Raw genomic sequence first — 22166 nt, forward strand, 5'->3', positions numbered from 1 at the left:
ATATACTTCCTGTTATGTCTGTCTGCTCGATTGTAACCTACAGTAATACTCTTTTTAGGCCATTTGAAGTCACATGTTAATGTAGTAGATAAAAACTGTGCATTTAAACCTACAAGATGAAATTTGAGTACAGTGAATTCTAGAATGTTAACGTAAATTAAAACATATTTTTCATTCTAATGAATATCAAACTTTTAGGGTTACAAATATAATTTTATTTATAATCAGAAATATATTCTTACTTTCCATTACATTTCATTGTCTAACAAACCTTCATGGCTCTGGACAGGATACATGGAACAAAACAAAATTATGACATATTGAGATTCAAATATATTTCCCAAAGCACAAAGTATTTGGCTTAACCAAGAAACAATATTCACGGTCACAGATCCAGCAAACATTTACTCTTCGTCTTCCTCTTCAGTTTCATCATACTGAGGTCCCATGACAAAATGTTGAGGGTATTCAATACCACATTCCTCTGCAAATCTTTGCCAGCGTACATCATCACTCTCATGAGTAATGTACCTTTGTCCAACTTTGGTCTCTAACTCCCGAAGGTCCAACCAAGTTTGAAAATCCTGAAATGAAATAAACATGATTTGGGAAATTGGCAAATTAAAGTATGCTTCCTTTCACTGTCTTTTAGGTGGTACACTTGATAACCCCTAATTTTGGAAGGTTGTGCACTGAGTATAGTTGAAAATGGCCAATAAATTTTAAAAAATCATTGTAAACTGTAAAAGGTAAATTAAAAGGGGTTTTGTAAGATAGTCACCAAACAGGCAGAAGATAGGAAATAGTTAAAAACTAAAAAATAAGTCCTACTCACTGCTCCAATCCCCCATCTTCACCAGTGGTCTTGGATTACTTTGGCTATAAAGGTGATGTTCCAAATACACTCATGAGCACTGCAGCCAATCACTGACCTCAGGAGTAAACAGCTTGAGACTGCTAAAGGTCAATGATTGACTGCAGTAGTCACATGTACACATGGAAATGTCACTGCTGGAATTTATCAACAAGAAACAAAGGTAAGGGCAGCAATGGCAACATTGGGCCAGCAGAGGATCAGAACTGTGAGTATGACATTTTTTATTTTTAACTATATTTTGCCCTGTGCCTCTTTGTTCAATAACTTGGAAAAATGCTTTAACCCCTTGAGTGGCAGGTTTCCTACCACCCTGTCGTGCCCACCAGGACAGGTTTTTTAAAATGGTCTAATCATTGAATTTCAGCTAATTTTGCAGTTGCGTCTCAAGAGCCATAACTTTTTCATTTTTCCATTGACATGGACATATAAGGGCTTGTTTTTTGCGGGACAAGTTGTGATTTTTTAAACAGGGGGGAGGAAAAAAAGAAATGGGGAAAAAAGAAAAAAGGGGGCCATGTCATTAAGGGGTTAAATAATGCATTAACTTCCTTCTCTGGGTCATTATGACGCATGGATATCACATGTGTGATTGTATTTTTGATTTTTTACAAAGTAAAGGGAGACAAGTGTTTTTATTATTTTTTTATAATTTTTTTTTTGTCCCTTTAGGGGACTTCCACAGGGACCCATCAGGACCCCTGATCACATTCCGGGGGTCCGATGGTGACAGCCCTTTACATGCTGCAGTGACAGCCCTTTACATGCTGCAGTCACATAGACTGCAGCATGTAAAGGGTTAACACAGCAGAGATCGGAGGTTTTCTCTGATCTCTGCTGTAAGAGCTGGTACCTAGCTGTCCTCTGACAGCCAAGCACTAGCTCTCCCTGCCACAGAGACCATCGGCTTGCTTCTGACAAGCCGATGGTCTCTATGGCAACCTGTAAACAAAGCAGGAGGTTGCCGGCATATCGGCAATATCTTCTGCTGGTTTTTCAAAGCCCTTGCACTGCTCTGTGTGGGTCTGTGCAGGCAGAGCACACTGCCACAGCTAGTGGCATTGTGCTCTGCAGCTCCCATAGTGATACATAGCCCGGAAATCTTCCGGGCTATGTCACTATGAGCAGTGGAGCTCGTCCCAGAAAATTTCCGGGCGTGCCACTCAAGGGGTTAAAGGGAAACTGTCACCAGTGCCACACTAGCCTCTCCCTACCTGTATCATGTAGACTGATAGCGCTCTCTCTGTGCACAAAAGGGGAGAAAGCAGTTAGTCTACATAATGTCTACCACTATTTCCTCTATTTATGGAGACTATCAAGACTGGAGTTGTACCATTGGATTGGCGCATTGCCAACGTGGTTCCAATTTACAAAAAGTGATCCAAAAAAGAGCCTGGTAACTACAGGCCGGTAAGTCTCACTTCAATAACTGGAAAAATATTTGAGGAGTTTCTGAGAGATCCTATAATACCTCAAGGAGAACAACGGAATAACTCCTCACCAGCATGGGTTCATGAGAAGTCAATCATGTCAGACCAATCTGATCAACTTCTACGATGAAGTAAGTTCTAAGTTGGACCTGGGAGAGTCTATTGATCTCGTATATATCTGGATTTCTCTAAAGCATTTGACACCGTGCTGCATAATAGGTTGATAAATATATAATGAGACAGCTCGTATTGGGCAAAAAAGTGTGTATCTGGGTAAAGAACTGGCTCAGAAATAGAAAACAGAGGGTGGTAATAAATGGTTCGTACTCTGATTGGGCCACCGTTGCTAGTGGGGTGCCACAGGGCTCAGTACTAGACCCCATTCTGTTCAATATATTTATCAATGACCTGATGGAGGGACTGCACAGTAAAATATCAATATTTGCAGATGATACAAAATTATATAAGACAATTAATACAACGGAGGACAATGTGCGGCTAGATAAGCTGGGGGCTTGGGCAGAAAAATGTCAAATGAAGTTCAATGTGGATAAATGTAAGGTTATGCACATGGGCAGGAGAAACGGATGCCACCAATATACACTAAATGGGGTACTGCTAGGGAAAAGTGATATGGAAAAAGACCTGGGGGTACTGGTGGATTGTAGATTTAACTGTAGCAATCAATGCCAGTCAGCTGCTGCGAAAGCAAATAAAGTCTTGAGACTGGACCCTTGAGATTGGGCTTTTGACTTGGCCAAATCCACTTAAGCCGCGAGCCCAATCTCAAGGGTCCTCACTGTCTTGCAGTCCCTACTCTAACGAGACAACTAACCCAGGATACCTGCCTGCAAACAGTGCAATCGCCCTGATAGGGATGGCTCTGCTTGGAACCTAAGTACGTAATTAGCCCTAGATGGTAAATGATCCAAGCAGCACAGGACAGGTCACACCAAAGGCACCAAGAGCCACACAGACATGTAGGAGCATGACACTGTTCACACTGAGGATAGTGAGCACTGCATAGACACTTTATATCCAGTCACATGCACAGAAGATATAGAAGACTGCACAAACCTGAAGGAACACAACACAGTTCCCACTGAAGCCTGCACAGACAAGCAGGAACATAATACTACTCACACTGCAATAAGGAAACCTGCGGACACTGACAAAGAGCTGATATATTATATATATATATATATATATATATATATATATATATATATATATATATATATATATATATATATATATACACGCGCACCGGACCTGTAAGATTAGCTGACTGGAGCCAACCATACCCAGCCAGCTCAATTAACCACACCTGTGGAGCTGTGCTGCTAGAAACACTGTGGTACAAAGGTGCCTAACACAAGCATTGCCCATGGACAACCTGACAATCATATCCTTCTGTCCATATGTGTTGGTCCTTCCCTTTATTTTCACAAGGATAACCAAAAAGCAGAATAAAAACACATACCTGCATCCATGGGTGACTCAATGCCTTGACCACACTGAATCGTCTTCTGATTTGTATTTGTAACAGACTGCTAATTAGGGCAATTGCTAGGGAAGGGAAAAACATCACTGAGATGATCTAATCATTTACACTGTATGACAGCATGTACAAAGAACACAAAGCTATATGTAAAAAAAAACATGTGGCTTTTAGGCCTGCTTCACATGATTTTGTAGCAATGCAACATCGCTACAAAACGCATGTATGTGAAGCCCATGGTTTCCAGTTGGTTCTTTCACATGAGCGATATTTTGTAGCCTAAAAGAACACATAGGAAAGCATGGGCTTCACATACATGCGTTTTGTAGTGATGCTGCATCACTCCAAAATCGTGCGATTTTGTAGCCTGTGTGCAACAGGTCTTAGGCTTCCTTCACATAAGTGACAAAGATATGCGATTTTCCCGCGTTACGACAATGCTACAAATCGCATTTATGTGATGCCCATGCTTTCCTATGGGTTCCTTTACATTTATGATGTTTTGTAGCATGCAACATTGTTAGTCCAAAACCTCGCTAGTTGAGCGATATGCACGCGACAAGCGAGCTTTTGTAGCCCATGTTTTCCCATGGAGTCTTCATCTCTGTTGCATCGCATCGCACACAAATGCGGTCTTTGTGCAATGCAAGTTTGACATTAGGAAATCCTACTGTCAAAGCCATAGCCTAAGCCCTAGCTGCAGGGGTAAAAAAAAAAAAAGAATACATCACCTTTCTGGCGCTATCCAGCTCCGCTGCATCTTCTTCCTGGTTCCCGACACGGTTTTTCTTCATCTCTTCTGGCCAGGGATTGAAAAATCCCCGCCTTCTAGAAGCACTGCCTCTGATTAATGCTTAGCCAATCAGAGCCAGCACTCGATGAATGATTGGTTCTTTGAGCGCTGGCTCTGATTAGCTAAGTGTCAGCCAATCAGAGACAGCGCTTGCAGGAGGCAGGGATTTTTCAATCCCCAGCCAGAAGAGATGCAGAACAGTGTCAGGGACCGGGAGGAAGATGCAGCGGAGCCCTGGACAGCGTTTTTAAGGTGATGGTTTTTTTTTTCTGCAGCCAGGGCTTATTTTCAGGGTAGGGCTTATTTTTTCACCCCCCTCGAAAATCCTTGTAAGTGGTGCTACAAAGTCATAGTATTGCCCAGAGAAAATGCAGCGATATTGCACGGACCAGTGATGCGATATCACTGCGGTTTTCTTGCGGGGATGCTGTGTCGCCCATGTGAAGGAGGCCTTAATCCAAGATCATTCCAAGTTTTTTTCTCAGAGGCAGTTTGACTGTGTTTTTACACTTCTGTGTGGATGATCTTTATGAGGACTTTCATGTTTCTTGCCAAAAATCGGATCCTTTATCATCGTGGTTAAACACAAAGGCCCAACTCTCCAGCTTTCCTCCGATGGTATCCAAAATTGTTTTTGGCAAGAAATATACAGTCTTCACAAAGTCCTTTCAATGGAAGTGTAAATACAACCATAAAGAGGACCTCTCACCTCTCCTGATATGTCTGTTTTAATACATACTTTTATTCTTCATAAGAATTCTAGAGCATCTTTTCTCATAACTTTGCATTGTGACATTCCTGCGTTATTCCTCCTAGAAATAATTAAGTAACTTGCCAAAGGGGTGTGTCTATGCACACCTTCACATTGTCCAATCAGCACTGACAGTTTCAGACAGTGTAGGGACACACATCTTTGTCTTGAGGATAACCCAGTTGTCAATGTATTCATACATTTTTAAGAGGAATAACAGAGGAACAGCACAAAGCAAAGTGCTAAGAAAAGAATTATTATTTTATAGGGAATAGAGGTAATTACAGAAACAGACATGTCAGGGCAGGTGATAGGTCCTCTTTAGGCTAATTTTACACGGGCGAGTGCAATATCGGGCTGTGAAACTTGGACCGATATCGCGCTCACCAATGTGTGATGTCCCCGTGTATGCGAGGTGTTTTTGTGTTAAAACCACCTCGCATTACTTCAGGAAAGCAGCGATCCTTCTTTCAGCCATGGTAGGATTGCGGAGTGTTTCCTATTGTTTTCAATGCATAAAGATTGCAATGCACTTGTGTGCACCTTGAACGCCGTGCGATACTGTGCCTGCTCCATTGAAAAAAATGGGCAATGGGAGGCGTTCCAAGGGAATGCCCAAAGATAGGACATGTCACAATTTTTTTCCGCATCACGATGTGGGAAAAAAAGATAATTATCACTCATGTGTATGACCCCTTTCAAAAGAATGGGGTTCATATTCATGCGAGATTTGTGTGTCTTGGCCATGTGAAAACGGCCTTAAACATAGGCATAACAATTATCAGTACCAATCCAAAGTATTTTATGATCACTAGTGGTACTAATTTTGTATACAGAAACTAAAAAGGAAGGCTTCCAAAAGGTGTGTAGGGCAGTTAGTGAGCAATGAGATGTATAGTGACTCAGGATGTAAAGTGTAATGTAATGAGGGACAGAGCACTTCATGCAGTGGTGCTCTGTGTGGATTTAAATAGATGTGAGACAGTAATGCTGTAATGGAGATGTCATATCACACCTACAGAGGACTCGTAATGTATAGATGCAAGGCCATACAGTTCATGCTGTCGTAGGCATGCATACTGAATACGCCCCATTAAAGGCTCACGTATACTAGCCAATTATTGTCACGATTTGTTCGCAAAATTGACCAGTGTTAATGAAGATAAATGATAAAGATTAAAATGTAAATTTTTATAGTTTATCAATCATAGTGTTGTAAAAATCATTAGGATTTTTATATACATTTAATGTATACATGAAAACGTATGACATTTTAAGCATATCTGTAGATTTGTAAAATGTATATGTTAAACAGCCATGTTTCTATACACTTGTGTCCGTTGTTATAAACACATATTTTCACTGTAAACTCTTTTATGAATAAAGTGTTTGTGGTTGAACACTTTGTTTTCTTTTAAGGCACTTGATAAATGTATATTTCAAAAGTATGGAAACCTACAGCCATAGGTTTCCATACATTTTCCATTTACTACTGAAAAAAAAACCCCACACAAACCTAAGTGAGGTTAACCCTTTCCAATCCAATTTGTATCCTGGTTTTCCTAAGGGTCTTACTCTTTTTCTGCCATTATACAACAGGGCTATCTGCTGGCTAAAGCCATTACTGCATGAGGTAACACGTTGGATAGGCTCCGACAGCAGATAGACTAGCAATATAAAGTAAGAGAACCCTGACGGAAGTCTTCCAACATCGGAGCTGTACAGCCTTAAATCATAATGTCTTCAGACGTCAGATAGTGGATTGGAAAGGGTTAAAGTATGCATTATTAAAATATGTTTCACCAATTATACTTAACGGGTATGTCAAACAATAGGTTTTAGTACTTTCTTTTTATACAAAACTTATATGGTTGATATATAGTTAAATCCTAATGTGAACAGCACCTAATCGTTACCACCAGCATACCATGACCAAATTCAGCTGAACTTGGTAGACAGTGCAGAGTTAATATAGGATAAGGCAGGACAGATATGACTTGTTCTGGCATGCAGTGTGGCTTGAGGGAAGAGGGAGGGTAAGGGTAAGAAGTTTGTTGTACCCAACAACCCTATTGGCAGCAAGAAAAACAAGCAGCTACAACTGAAAGGAGAAGAAAAAATGATACAGCCTTCTGACATTAGTGCCAGTGGAATAGGCTTCATCCTGCCCAGGCAGCTCATGCTGCTGCACCAGTCAGTTTGCTGCCGTTTGAAAAACAAAAAAAGTGCAGATTTTTTTGTTTCAATTAAGAATGGCTAAAATACTATTAGACTAGGCTGATACCCCCTCGGCTAGCCCATAATTCTAATGGTTCCTGGATATTAAACTATTAAAACATTATTCTTTAGCCACCCTTGTAATACCAACATGGCACCCATTACTTCTTTTGCTGTATATAGCATATGCTAAGTCACGCCTGCGCATGCTACGGCCTTAACTGTATGCAGTTCACTCTGTGCAACCCAGTTGCTGTCGTGCTGCGTGCAAGAAAGACAGCAGCGACCAAAGCACATATAGAGGCAGCACAGAGTATACTAGGTGTTGTGCTACTACAATGGTAGCTTTCTGCATCATGAAAGATCTGCAGCTGACAGCTTGGTATATGGAAAACAGACAGCACAGCAGAGCTGAAAGGGCTGCAAGTCAAGGGTCCGGTGTGGACCAGTAAAGGCCCCGAGTCTGACAGGGAGGATGCCCCTAGTATCATACCCTAAAAGGCCCCGAGTCTGACAGGGAGGACGCTCCTAGACTCATGCCCTGGTGTGGTACGGATAATGAACTTTGTATGCTGTACATGTGTTTGCTATGTATATAGAATAAATGCTCGCAGGTGCCAGAAGTATTATTAAATATAAGTCTCTGGAGTCTTTTCTACATGTGTGGTGGCCATTCCTGATGGAAAGATGGCAGTCAGATAACTTAATAACCCCAACTTGTCACAGGCCCTAAGGAAGCTTTGTGGGGTCATAAAAAAGTAATTTTTACTGTGTAGTGGCACAAAGAGGGTTTTATTGTTATTTAGGGGGGCTGAGAATGGTGAAGGTAGCAGCAGGACAGGGAACCTTAACACAAGATATTTCACAAGATGCTGCAAAATATTTTGCTGTCAAAATCAACACCAAAATTTCCATGTCTAAATGTAGATTTTGATGTAGAATGTTTGGCAGAATGTTCAAATTCATGTAAGAAAGGGGATGTGGTCTGTGGAAAGGGAAATGGCTTGCACAAAAATTAATTTCTCACTCTCTTATTCCCCTGACCAGTAAGGAAGAGGTAACATGACATTATACAAGATTGTAAACATCAAGCAGTGGTGTTAGTTAATATATAATTAAGGTAAATGAACAATTACATTTTTTTTAATATTATGACTAGAGATGAGCGAACGTACTCGTTCGAGTATTAGCGTGTTCGAGATGCTCGTTACTCGTGACGAGTACCACGCGATGTTCGAGTTACTTTCACTTTCATCTCTTTTCTGGCGCGCTTTTCTGGCCAATAGAAAGACAGGGAAGGCATTACAACTTCCCCCTGCGACGTTCAAGCCCTATACCACCCCCCTGCAGTGAGTGGCTGGGGAGATCAGGTGTCACCCGAGTATAAAAATCGGCCCCTCCCGCGGCTCGCCACAGATGCGTTCTGACATAGTTTAGGGAAAGGGCTGTTGGTGCCGGAACTGCTATAGGGAGAGTGTTAGGAGTATTTTCGGCTTCAAGAACCCCAACGGTCCTTCTTAGGGCCACATCTAACCGTGTGCAGTACTGTGGAGGCTGCTTTTTGCAGTGTTGCACATTTTTTTTTTTTTGTATATCGGCCATGCAGAGCATTGCGCCCTGCAGTAATTAGACATAGTGCAGAGCCAGTAGTGGTGAGGCAGGGACAGAACACATATATTGTGAGGCAGGGAAAGAAGACATATTCATTGAATATAGGCAGTGGGCCTTTGCAAAAACATTTGGGGAAAAAAATCTATTTGGGCTGCCTGTGACTGTCCTCAATGTTCTGGGTCTGTGCTGGGTGTAGTAGTCCTCCTAATTCATACGCAGCCAGCTAAGTGTTACAGCAGGCTTGCGCAAAATTATTTCCTGGCTCTGTGTTGGCTGTTAAATCACTGCTGTATTCCAGTCCACAGTGCAACACTCTGCAGTTATTTGACATACTCCAGGGCCAGTAGCGGTGACGCAGAGAGAGAAGAGATATATTGATTGAATATAGGCAGTGGGCCTTTGCAAAAACATTTGGGGAAAAAAATCTATTTGGGCTGCCTGTGACTGTCCTCAGTGTACTGGGTCTGTGCTGGGTGTAGTTGTCCTCCTAAATCATACGCAGCCAGCTAAGTGTTACAGCAGGCTTCCGCAAAATTATTTCCTGGCGTTCCGTAAGCGAAGTCAGCCTCCAACCACAGGCCAATAAGCGGCACATTTAATTACAGCGTTCTGTTTCTGCACTACTGGTAATACACCATGCTGAGGGGTAGGGGTAGGCCTATAGGACGTGGACGCGGGCGAGGACGCGGAGGCCCAAGTCAGGGTGTGGGCACAGGCCGAGCCAGTGCGGTGGCCAGGGGTAGAGGCAGACTGAATAATCCACCAACTGTTTCCCAAAGCGCCCCCTCGCGCCATGCCACCCTGCAGAGGTCAAGGTGCTCTACGGTGTGGCAGTTTTTCACAGAGACGCCTGACGACCGACGAACAGTGGTGTGCAACCTTTGTCGCGACAAGATCAGCTGGGGAGCCACCACCACCAGCATGTGCAGGCATATGATGGCCAAGCACCCCACAAGGTGGGACGAAGGCCGTTCACCGCCTCCGGTTTGCACCACTGCCTCTCCCCCTGTGCCCCAACCTGCCACCGAGATCCAACCCCCCTCTGAGGACACAGGCACTACCGTCTCCTGGCCTGCACTCACGCCCTCACCTCCGCTGTCCTCGGCCCCATCCAGCAATGTCTCTCAGTGCAGCGTCCAGACGTCGCTAGCGCCACTGTTTGAGCGCAAGTGCAAGTACGCCGCCACGCACCGGCACACTCAAGCGTTAAACGTGCACATTGCCAAATTGATCAGCCTGGAGATGCTGCCGTATAGGCTTGTGGAAACGGAGGCTTTCAAAAGCATGATGGCGGCGGCGGCCCCGCGCTACTCGGTTCCCAGTTGCCACTACTTTTCCCGATGTGCCGTCCCAGCCCTGCACGACCACGTCTCCCGCAACATTGTACGCGCCCTCACCAACGCGGTTACTGCCAAGGTCCACTTAACAACAGACACGTGGACAAGCACAGGCGGGCAGGGCCACTATATCTCCCTCACGTCCTACCCAGCCCCCGAATTGCGTGCCCCAGCTCGGTGGTGGTATCTGCGGCGGTGTATGCTTCCTCCACTAAACCACCCTCCTCCTCCTCCGCAACCTCTGTCTCGCAATCAAGATGTGTCAGCAGCAGCACGTCGGCAGCAGTCGGTGTCGCGCGGCATGGCAGCACAGCGGTGGGCAAGCGTCAGCAGGCTGTGCTGAAACTACTCAGCTTAGGAGAGAAGAGGCAGACGGCCCACGAACTGCTGCAGGCTCTGACAGAGCAGACTGACCGCTGGCTTGTGCCGCTGAGCCTCCAACCGGGCATGGTCGTGTGTGACAACGGCCGTAACCTGGTGGCGGCTCTGCAGCTCGGCAACCTCACGCACGTGCCATGCCTGGCCCATATCTTTAATTTGGTGGTTCAGCGCTTTCTGAAAAGCTACCCACACTTGTCATACCTGCTCGGAAAGGTGCGCCGGGTCAACGCACATTTCCGCAACTCCAAGACGGACGCTGCCACCCTGCGGACCCTGCAACATCGGTTTCATCTGCCAGTGCACCGATTGCTGTGCGACGTGCCACTACTCTACGCTCCACATGTTGGCCAGACTCTATGAGCAGCGTAGAGCTATTGCGGAATACCAACTCCAACATGGGCGGCGTAGTGGGAGTCAGCCTCCTCAATTATTTACAGAAGAGTGGGCCTGGTTAGCAGCCATCTGCCAGGTCCTTGGAAACTTTGAGGATTCTACCCAGATGCTGAGCGGGGATGCTGCAATCATTAGCGTCACCATTCCTCTGCTATGCCTCTTGAGAAGTTCCCTGCAAAGCATAAAGGCAGACGCTTTGCACTCGGAAACGGAGGCGGCGGAAGACAGTATGTCGCTGGATAGTCAGAGCACCCTCATGTCTATATCTCAGCGCGTTGAGGAGGAGGAGGAGGGGGAGGAGCATGAAGAGGAGGGGGAAGAGACAGCTTGGCCCACTGCTGAGGGTACACATGCTGCTTGCCTGTCATCCTTTCAGCGTGTATGGACAGAGGAGGAGGAGGAGAAGGAGGAGGGGGAGGAGCATGAGGAGGAGGGGGAAGAGACAGCTTGGCCCACTGCTGAGGGTACACATGCTGCTTGCCTGTCATCCTTTCAGCGTGTATGGCCAGAGGAGGAGGAGGAGGAGGAGGATCCTGAAAGTGATCTTCCTAGTGAGGACAGCCATGTGTTGCGTACAGGTACCCTGGCACACATGGCTGACTTCATGTTAGGATGCCTTTCTTGTGACCCTTGCGTTACACGCATTCTGGCAACTACGGATTACTGGGTGTACACACTGCTCGACCCACGGTATAAGGAGAACCTTTCCACTCTCATTCCCGAAGAGGAAAGGGGTTCGAGAATGATGCTATACCACAGGGCGCTGGTGGACAAACTGATGGTAAACTTCCCATCCGACAGCGCTAGTGGCCGAAGGCGCAGTTCCGAGGGCCAGGTAGCAGGGGAGGCACAGAGATCAGGCAGCATGTACAGCGCAGGCAGGGGACCATTATCCAAGGCCAGCTTTCTAGCTCCCCAGCAAGACTGTGTCACCGGTCCCCAGTTAAGGCTGAGTTGGCGGGAGCACTGTAAAAGGATGGTGAGGGAGTACGTAGCCGATCGCACGACCGTCCTCGGTGACGCCTCTGCCCCCTACAACTACTGGGTGTCGAAGCTGGACACGTGGTCTGAACTCGCGCTGTATGCCCTGGAGGTGCTTGCTTGTCCTGCGGCTAGCGTCTTGTCAGAGAGGGTGTTTAGTCTGGCTGGGGGAATTATCACGGATAAGCGTACCCACCTGTCAACCGACAGTGCCGACAGGCTTACACTCATCAAGATGAACAAAGCCTGGATTTCCCCAGACTTCTCTTCTTCACCAGCGGACAGCAGCGATACCTAAGCAATACGTAGGCTGCACCCGCGGATGGAAGCATCGTTCTCTATCACCATCAAAAACGGGGACCTTTTTGCTTCATCAATCTGTGTATAATATTCCTCCTCCTGCTCCTCCTCCTGAAACCTCACATAATCACGCCGAACGGGCAATTTTTCTTAGGCCCACAAGGCTCAGTCATATAATTTTTCTAAACAATTTTTATACGTTTCAATGCTCATTAAAGCGTTGAAACTTTCACCTCAACCAATTTTTATTTTAACTGGGCTGCCTCCAGGCCTAGTTACCAATTAAGCCACATTAACCAAAGCGATTAATAGGTTTCACCTGCCTCTTGGTTGGGCATGGGCAATTTTTCTGAGGTACATTAGTACTGTTGGTACACCAATTTTTGGGGGCCCTCGCCTACAGTGTAATCAAATTAATTTTTAGCCCACCTGCATTACAGCTGATGTTACATCAGCTGTGTTGGGCACTGCAATGGGATATATTTATGTACCGCCGGTGGCTTCCTGGCACCCACCCATGCTGTCGGTCCACACGGAGTTGTAACTGCATGTGTCCACTTCTAAACAACCCCAGTCTGACTGGGGCATGCAGTGTGGGCCGAAGCCCACCTGCATTAAGCACAACATTACCTCAGCTGTGATGGGCAATGCAATGCAATGGGATATATTTATGTACTGCCGGTGGCTTCCTGGCACCCACCCATGCTCTCGGTCCACACGGAGTTGTAACTGCATGTGTCCTCTTCTAAAGAACCCCAGTCTGACTGGGGTATGCAGTGTGGGCCAAAGCCCACCTGCATTAAGCACGACATTACCTCAGCTGTGATGGGCAATGCAATGGGATATATATATGTACCGCCGGTGGCTTCCTGGCACCCACCCATTCTGTCGGTCCACACGGAGTTGTAACTGCATGTGTCCACTTCTAAAGAACCCCAGTCTGACTGGGGCATGCAGTGTGGGCTGAAGCCCACCTGCATTAAGCACGACATTACCTCAGCTGTGATGGGCAATGTAATGGGATATATTTATGTACCGCCGGTGGCTTCCTGGCAGTCTGACTGGGGCATGCAGTGTGGGCCGAAGCCCACCTGCATTAAGCACGACATTACCTCAGCCGTGATGGGCACTGCAATGGGATATATTTATGTACCGCCGGTGGGTTCCAGGGAGCCACCCATGCCGTGGGTCCACACGGAGTTGTAACTGCATGTGTCCACTTCTAAAGAACCCCAGTCTGACTGGGGCATGCAGTGTGGGCCGAAGCCTACCTGCATTAAGCACGACATTACCTCAGCTGTGATGGGCAATGCAATGGGATATATTTATGTACCGCCGGTGGCTTCCTGGCACCCACCCATGCTGTCGGTCCACACGGAGTTGTAACTGCATGTGTCCACTTCTAAACAACCCCAGTCTGACTGGGGCATGCAGTGTGGGCCGAAGCCCACCTGCATTAAGCACGACATTACCTCAGCTGTGATGGGCAATGCAATGGGATATATTTATGTACCGCCGGTGTGTTCCAGGAAGCCACCCATGCTGTGGGTGCCCACGGAATTCCCATTGCGGAGTTGTACCTGGCTGTGACTATTTATAAAAAACCGCGGTCTGACTTTGGCATGCAGACACCTTGACAGAATGAATAGTGTGTGGCACATAGGTTCCCTATTGCTATGCCCACGTGTACAGCTCCTGATGGAGGTGGCACAGGATTGGATTTCTCATTGCTTCTGTACAGCATTGTGGGCTATTGCCCCGCCCCTTTTAAAGAGGGTCGCTGCCTAGCCGTGCCAAGCCTCTGCAGTGTGTGCCTGGGGTTTCTCCTCATGGCAGACACACTTATAAATAGACATGAGTGTGGCGTGGCATGAGGGCAGCTGAACGCTGCGCAGGGACAATTTGGTGTGCGCTGTGGACACTGGGTCGTGTGTGTGTGTGTGGGGGGGGGTTGGGCAGCATGTAACCCAGGAGAAGTGGCAGCGGAGTGTCATGCAGGCAGTGATTGTGCTTTGTTGGAGGTAGTGTGGTGCTTAGCTAAGGTATGCATTGCTAATGAGGGCTTTTCAGAAGTAAAAATTGTTGGGAGGGGGGGGCCACTCTTGCCGCTATTGTGGCTTAATATTGGGACCTGGGAACTTGAGATGCAGCCCAACATGTACCCCCTCGCCTGCCCTATCCGTTGCTGTGTCGTTCCCATCACTTTCTTGAATTGCCCAGATTTTCACAAATGAAAACCTTAGCGAGCCTCGGCGATATACAAAAATGCTCGGGTCGCCCATTGACTTCAATGGGGTTCGTTACTCGAAACGAACCCTCGAGCATCGCGATAATTTCGTCCCGAGTAACGAGCACCCGAGCATTTTGGTGCTCGCTCATCTCTAATTATGACCCTACACTTCTTATACATCTCTTTAAAACTTACAAAATCTAATCTGTGGTTGTTTTCTTTAATTCTGTCAGTGTAACATTTGTACGTCTGAATCTCACCATCATTTGAAATCTCATTCCATGGGTTCTTAGGATACATAAATGCTGCATTCCGTATCTGATCATTAATATCTTCATCTTCATTAAAAGGAAAGGTCCCGCTAAGGCTGACATAGATGATCACTCCAACAGACCACATATCCAGTGACCGATTGTAACCACTGTTCCTCAAAACTTCAGGGGCAAGATATGCAGGAGTTCCAACAACTGACCTTCTGAAAGATTTTTCCCCAATGATGCGAGCAAAGCCAAAATCACAAAGTTTTACCTTAATTGTAGACAAAGGAAGAATTAAAATCCAGCAACATTAAATGAAGAAGAATAAGGATTAAACAACGGAAGATTGTCTACTCACTGACATAGAATCATAGAATGGTAGAGTTGGAAGGGACCTCCTGGGTCATCTGGTCTAACCCCCTGCTCAGTGCAGGATTCACTAAATCATTCCAGACAGATATTTGTCCAGTCTTTGTTTGAACACTTCCATTGAAGGAGAACTCACCACCTGCCATGGTAACCTGTTTCACTCATTGATCACCCTCACGGTCAGAAAGTTTTTTTCTAATATCTAATTTGTGTCTTCTGCCTTTCAGTTTCATCCCATTGCTTCTGGTTTTTCCTTGTGAAAAAGGGGGATAGGGCCGATCCCTCTGCACTGTGACAGCCCTTTCGATATTTGTAGACAGCTATTAAGTCTCCTCTCAGCCTTCTTTTTTGCAAGCTAAACATTCCCAGATCCTTTAACCATTCCACATAGGACATGATTTGCAGACCACTCACCATCTTGGTAACTCTTCTCTGAACTTGTTCCAGTTTGTCTAGGTCTTTTTTAAAGTGGGGTGCCCAGAACAGAACACAGTATTCCAAATGAGGTCTGATTAAGGAAGAGTAGAGGGGAATAATTACCTCACGTGATCTAGACTCTTCACTTCTTTTAATACATCCCAGAACTGTGTTTGCCTTTTTGGCTGCTGCATCACATTGTTGACTCATGTTCAGCCTATGATCTATTAGTATACCCAAGTCTTTTTCATGTGCTGCTGCTTAGGCCAATTCCTCCCATTCTGTATGTGCTTTTTTCATTTTTCTTGCCCAGATGTAGAACTTTGTGTTTCTCCTTGTTAAATACCATTCTGTTAGTTGCCGCCCACTGTGCAAGCTTTTCTAAATCTTTTTGAATACTCTCTCTCTCCCCTAGTGTTATCTATCCCTCCTAGCTTTGTGTCTTCATCAAATTTGATCAGTGTCTCCAGATCATTTGTAGTAACAGATTTCATCCATATATTGCTAATAAAAATTACTTTTCTGGATTCACTTATTTTTAGGTAAAGACATTGCATATTACAATACTAGCTTTTACAAGACATTACTATGTAGTCCTATATGTGTATACATATATGTATAGACAAACTAGTTACAACTGTACTATCTGTACTCCAGACAACTGAGTTCAAATGATAAGACCAGTAAATTTACTAATCCGATTGAGACAGAATTCGAGCATTAGTTGCAGCAAAATTTTGGCACACATCACTTTAAATAAATTTATTAATAATATGTGCCAAATTAACAGATGTTTCTGATTTGCTAGATACTTTTCAAATGTGTCTCAAAAGGGAGGCTTGAATCTGTCAAGTTTTAAAATGTACCAATTTAGTACATGCAGGTGACAATTTTTAGGTTTAAAAAGCTATTCTAAAGTATATCACCCAACAGAGGGTATAAAATAGGAAACAGTCAAATGTTTCCAAAAATACACCGAATTTATCAAACAATGAGTGACACTGATAGATAGCTAGTCTAGCTATCTGCTACATCTAAGTAACTTTATGTATTAAACAGCCTTAGTAAATATGCCCTATTATTTCTCTTCTACATAAAATCTAATTCATGCAATTAAAATAAGAGATCCCCTGATGAAATGTATTTTTCATCCATTATGTTGAAAGCCCACCAGTATATATAAGTGAGATAGTGTTACCTTAGTTAATTATTTCTCTTTATCTATCTGAAACTCCTGGTTGTTTCTTTTCAGATGGTCATGTCATCTTAATTCTGACCAGCTCAGATGTACTTAGCTTTATGTATTCAGTTTCTAATCAGTTTTTCAGTCTGTGTGATGCTATCACATGGACTACCACAGAAACTGCCTAGAGACACAGTTATAATAGATATACAATATGATCTCCTTCACAGCTCATCCTTTGAACTGTATGCACTCTTTGTAAAAATATATATATATATATATCCAGCACCTAGAAGGAGACATGCAAATGATTAGAGTTACGGTACGATTAAATGAACGGTCTTGCCATCTGGGGCCCTAAAAATGGTTCCTTTTCCTATGAAAAGGCTCTCAAATGCCACTTGTTTGTAGTAAACTTCTTTTTCCACTTGTGTAGAGCTTGTTGACTACTAGACATGCCTCTAAAATGGAAATTGGTTTTGCCCAGTTAACAGAACTTGAAAGGGGGTGTATTATTGGAATGTGAGAAGCTGGATGGTTGTATCAACGAATTGCCTGCTATCTGGGCCATTCAGATGAGATTCTTAGGAGGTGTTGGGACCAGTGGATGTGTGAGGGTATGCACACAAGGAGCCTGGGCTCACTACGCCTGGGACACAGACTTCGTCAGCCATGAGTTTGCTTCCATGCCCACCCATTTTACATCTTGTATCAAAGCTAGAGGGGGCTCAATATGGTACAAGTGTTCAGTTTTCTCAATATTATCCTTTTTCTTTGATATCGTAATATTGTAATCATTTACTTAGAGTAATGTTTCAATCAAACATATAAAGTGTGATTTGATTCTTACAACTCCTTCTAAGTGCTTGATGTTTTTGACAATGAGTATACTTAAGGTATGTAGCTTATTTAAAGGGGTTGTCCCGCAGAAGCAAGTGGGGTTATGCACTTCTGTATGGTCATATTAATGCACTTTGTAATATACATCGTGCATTAAATATTGGCCATATAGAAGTTATACACTTACCCCCTCCTGGTGCTGGTGTCCCCGTCTCCATGGGGACGAGCAAACTGCTTCTCTGGTCGCTGGAACAGTCGCTCTTGCGCAGACAGGAATCCCCTTCTGTAAGGTCCTTTCTCACGAGCTGCGTCCTGGCTCCTCCCCCTTCTCAGCATCATCACGTAGCTCCGCCCCCGTCACATGGTGCCGATCACCAATGAGGTGGCTGGAATCGGCAATGGAGCTCAGACAGCAGAAGAACATCCACAGTGCACGATGGGAGAAGACCCGCAGTGCACCATGGGAGAAAACCGCGGTGCACCTTGGGAAAGGACCGGCGGCCATCTTGAAAGAAGAATTTTTATAAGTTCATGAAACGAGCTAATGGTGAGTAGAAACGCTCTTTAAAAACGCTTTCCACGGGGAGTGTAGTATGTTTGCTTTAGAAGGGGGACTGGGAAGAGAAAAAAATTTACATTTCTGCCGTGGGACAACCCCTTTAAGTGAATATAGAAGGTAATGATAATTAAATTTCCCCCCTAGCAGGCAGAAATATTATAACCTGTAGCTAATGTGCTGGTGCATCATGGGATTGATATGAAAATGAAAACATAAAACATCATCATTAAGGTGGTGCCTGATAAGTATCATACAGGTGGTTGAAATGCATGGATGTGGCTGCAATAGATAGACGGGACTTCCAGAGTGTTACAGGCAATACGATTTATTTGGTTTAATTCTTACTTGTGGGAATGGATCTTCTGTTACCAACAAAACATTCTCTGGTTTGAGGTCACAGTGAACAATACTCTTTGAATGAAGGTGGCGTAGAGCCATCAAGATCTATAAAAATATATATATTTATGAGTAATTTTAAGTTTTATATATTGCTCAAAAGAAAAATGTATGCTTGTCTATACTTTTGCTTATAAGAAATGGTGTACCTAGGTTTACGGTTTGCATATTTCACTCTTATTACACAGTGGCATCAATTTATTTAGCCTGTTGATTCTTATGCCATTCTAAGAAAAGGAGGCAGCTGGAGCAATTTGTGTCAAATTTATTTAAAAACACAAGCCTCTTAATAAATTTTGCTATTTTTTAACTGTCTGCCATGAGGAAATAATGCTAAATTTGAACCAAAATTTGCACCATTCCCTCGTATTTTTTATAATGAATCTAGCCTAAACTACTCTTCCTTTGGAGACCACGCCCATAGGATCTCTTCTCAGATCACATCATTCTGCTTGGACACTACAAACAAAAAATAATTTCCTCTTTTCACATGCATCTTATAATGCTACTATAGGCTCATTTTGGCTACATTTTGAATCCGTAACCTATATGGAATGAGCCACCAAATAAATACTGTGCTACTAAATATTCAAATTACTAAACCTATAAAATAGGACACAGAACAAAATTGAAATAAATTAGTTCTTCATTAGTATAGTTTTGATTAAAAGTGTCTATTGCTCATGAATATTGAGGATAACTACATAGTCCTCTTAGTGTGTGCTGCTACTGATAAAATGTAAGTTTTTAACAAACTACTTCACAGATACATAAGACAGACAACTTTGCTGCAGTCAGCATGGCTGCCACTACTTTATACTGCATAAGGGCTTGTTCAGACGAGCATGGTTTTAGCGCAGTATAGGCGCACTAAAAATCGCAAGAATAGGTGATTTTCAGGTATTAGGTCTGAAGCTTAATTAGCTGTGAAACTGCCAGTTCACACGATCGGTAGGTACGTGTGCGTGTTATTTAGCTCCCATAGAAGTCTATGGAAACTCAGATGCATCATGCACTAAACATAGGTCCTATTTTTTCATGCACCATAGATCTTAGATGTGTGCATTGCAGTCACATGTTTTATCTTTGTTAGGTGCAAGTATTTTGTGCATCTAAAATGCCTTCATGTGAGCGCTTCTCTAGGAAACTATTAGTTCTATTAGATGTGATCGTTTCATGCACCTACAATGCTCTAAAACAACATTCATGTGAACAAGGCCTAAAGGTAATGACAGATTCTCTATAAACAATAGGTAATTCTCAGATAAATTCTCTAAGTTGTCCTAGAGCCCCTGGACTAGTTTATAAGTTTATTACTAAACATTTATGGCTATTATGAGTTGACTTAATACTGTAATAACAATTTCTATTAATATGAATGAATACTTTACCTGAGTCACAATAAACCTAGTGATCCTTTCAGGAAGTCTACCTTTGTCACTTGAGAGGATCATTTCCAACATATCACCATGCAGCTTCTCCATGACTACATAAATACGTTCAGGTGTTTCACACATTGCTTCAAGGTCAACAACACCAGGACAGCGTAAGTTCTGAAGAAAACAAGAACAAGTGTGGCAACTATATACTCTGCAATAACAACCTCTGCACCCCCTATAGTTATGTTCAACCAGGCCCTGGAACCTGAGAAGGCCAGGAATTGGCATTTCTGTTACAGATTTTGCACTAAGTCCAACAATTACAAATTTTATTTTTCCAAGCTTGCCTGACAGGTAGGGTCCAATCTCCTTCTGGACCAGTCTGTTACTTGTAAGCTCATATTTATGGTACTTGTTGTTTACATTGTCTATTTTATGTATTTCATACGTTCAGAGCCTGGGAAGTTAATGGCACTTTAAAATACAAAAAAAATCATAAATTTATATTTCTGAAACAAGCAATGAACCACTGATGCAAAGAGTTGGTTGCAAAATAGCACATATTCTTTAAATAATGATGCTAAATTATGTGCTCTACATGCATTACCATCAATTCCATTTACCTTAGATCACTAATAATTATTTTCCATTCTACTTTCCCTTCAATTAAACTTAACTTGTATTGCTCTCCTAAACACTTACTTTAATTCCTTCAATTTTTAAAAAATATTCTCTTTAAAGACTATGATATTAACCTATTTTTATTCCTATTATTGCTGTCATTTACTGTTAAACTAATTATGCACAATGATAATCACATTATTATTCACACAAATTAACAGTGTGATATTTCAGCATCTACTGGTGTGGCTGCAGTACATGTCGGTATTCGTTTTTTTTAATGCCACCAGGGAGTCCTGGTGGAGCCAAGATTGACAGGGGGTGACGCCCCCTGCACCTGATTGGCTGCACAGCAGCCTTGGAAATAGGTCCTGGAAGGGCACGAGACGTGGAGGCAAAATACACAAAGCTGGGGCAAAATTGACGGAAAATACCTACAGCGGACGCACTGCCACAGCTGCTACATCGGCTGCTACAAGTCACTCACCGCAACCCGCCTCACAGCTCTAGCAATGAGCTGAAAGTGTACTTAAGCGCCTTTTCCTGCGCCACCGCCGCCGGCACACCAGAGGAGGCACCCCCACCCGATTTCAGTACAGCATACCGGCCGCTCCACTGCAGGGCCGGGGGACAGAAAGTGTTATGCGCCGGCCGCACAGTGGAGGAGCGCAGGCCAACGTTCTTCCTCCACCACCTCAGCCGGCTTTCCCGGCGGTGGAGCAAAAGTGCTACTGGCGCAAGCTGTCAGCAGAGGGCCGAGCGGCAGAGATGTTACTGTGCCACCGGCGGAGCAGAAGCAGTGATCAGGGCACCATCTGTCAGCGGGGGAGCGGTGTCCAGGGGGCTCAGAATCTGACTGGAGGAGGAGAAGCGCTGACCGTTCTGCCGGAACGCACGCGGTGACGGCGCCAGCATTGACCAGGAAGGGGGGTGGGGGGGTGGGGGCATAGGACCTTCCTGCCTTGACCCTATCGAGAGCTGGGGGTGTGACAGGTCTTTTTAAAAAAGCTTGATAAAAGATTTACAACATGTTTTGTCATGACATGACATCTTGAGTGGCTTAGGGGCAACTGTGTGCTGGTGGCACTTTTCATCATTTAAGGGGTTTTCTGAGATATATATAACATCATTAGTGGCAGTTGGGGTGGGAGGGGATAATAAAATATTAACCTCTCCTCATCCCTGATCCTCCCAACTGACTATCTGGGCCTCCATTTCTTTTTTTTTAGTCAAATATTTTTTTATTGAAGTTAGAATTTTAATACAGTACCACATAATTTCTATGCATTAAATAATAATTAAATAAAGTACATAAACATAATATACATAAGGCATATCGTTAGCCC

The 22166-nt window shown here is 44.0% G+C and overlaps 1 protein-coding gene across 5 annotated transcripts in view; it reads right to left on the reverse strand.

The window, feature by feature from the left end:
* Nucleotides 1-201: 201 nt before the first annotated feature.
* The window catches only part of LOC136581891 (serine/threonine-protein kinase D1-like), a 339882-nt gene continuing 317917 nt past the window's right edge, over nucleotides 202-22166 (reverse strand). For all 5 annotated transcript variants that reach the window (XM_066582541.1, XM_066582544.1, XM_066582543.1 and 2 more), the window contains 5 exons: nucleotides 20212-20373; nucleotides 18770-18868; nucleotides 15060-15327; nucleotides 3788-3873; nucleotides 202-584 (listed from right to left, as the gene is read on the reverse strand). In XM_066582541.1, the coding sequence (XP_066438638.1) occupies nucleotides 405-584; nucleotides 3788-3873; nucleotides 15060-15327; nucleotides 18770-18868; nucleotides 20212-20373 (795 nt within the window). In that variant the 3' untranslated portion in view covers nucleotides 202-404. The remainder of the gene's footprint in view (nucleotides 585-3787; nucleotides 3874-15059; nucleotides 15328-18769; nucleotides 18869-20211; nucleotides 20374-22166) is intronic.

This window comes from Eleutherodactylus coqui, chromosome 11 (genome assembly GCF_035609145.1).
Source record: "Eleutherodactylus coqui strain aEleCoq1 chromosome 11, aEleCoq1.hap1, whole genome shotgun sequence".
Lineage (NCBI taxonomy): Eukaryota > Metazoa > Chordata > Amphibia > Anura > Eleutherodactylidae > Eleutherodactylus > Eleutherodactylus coqui.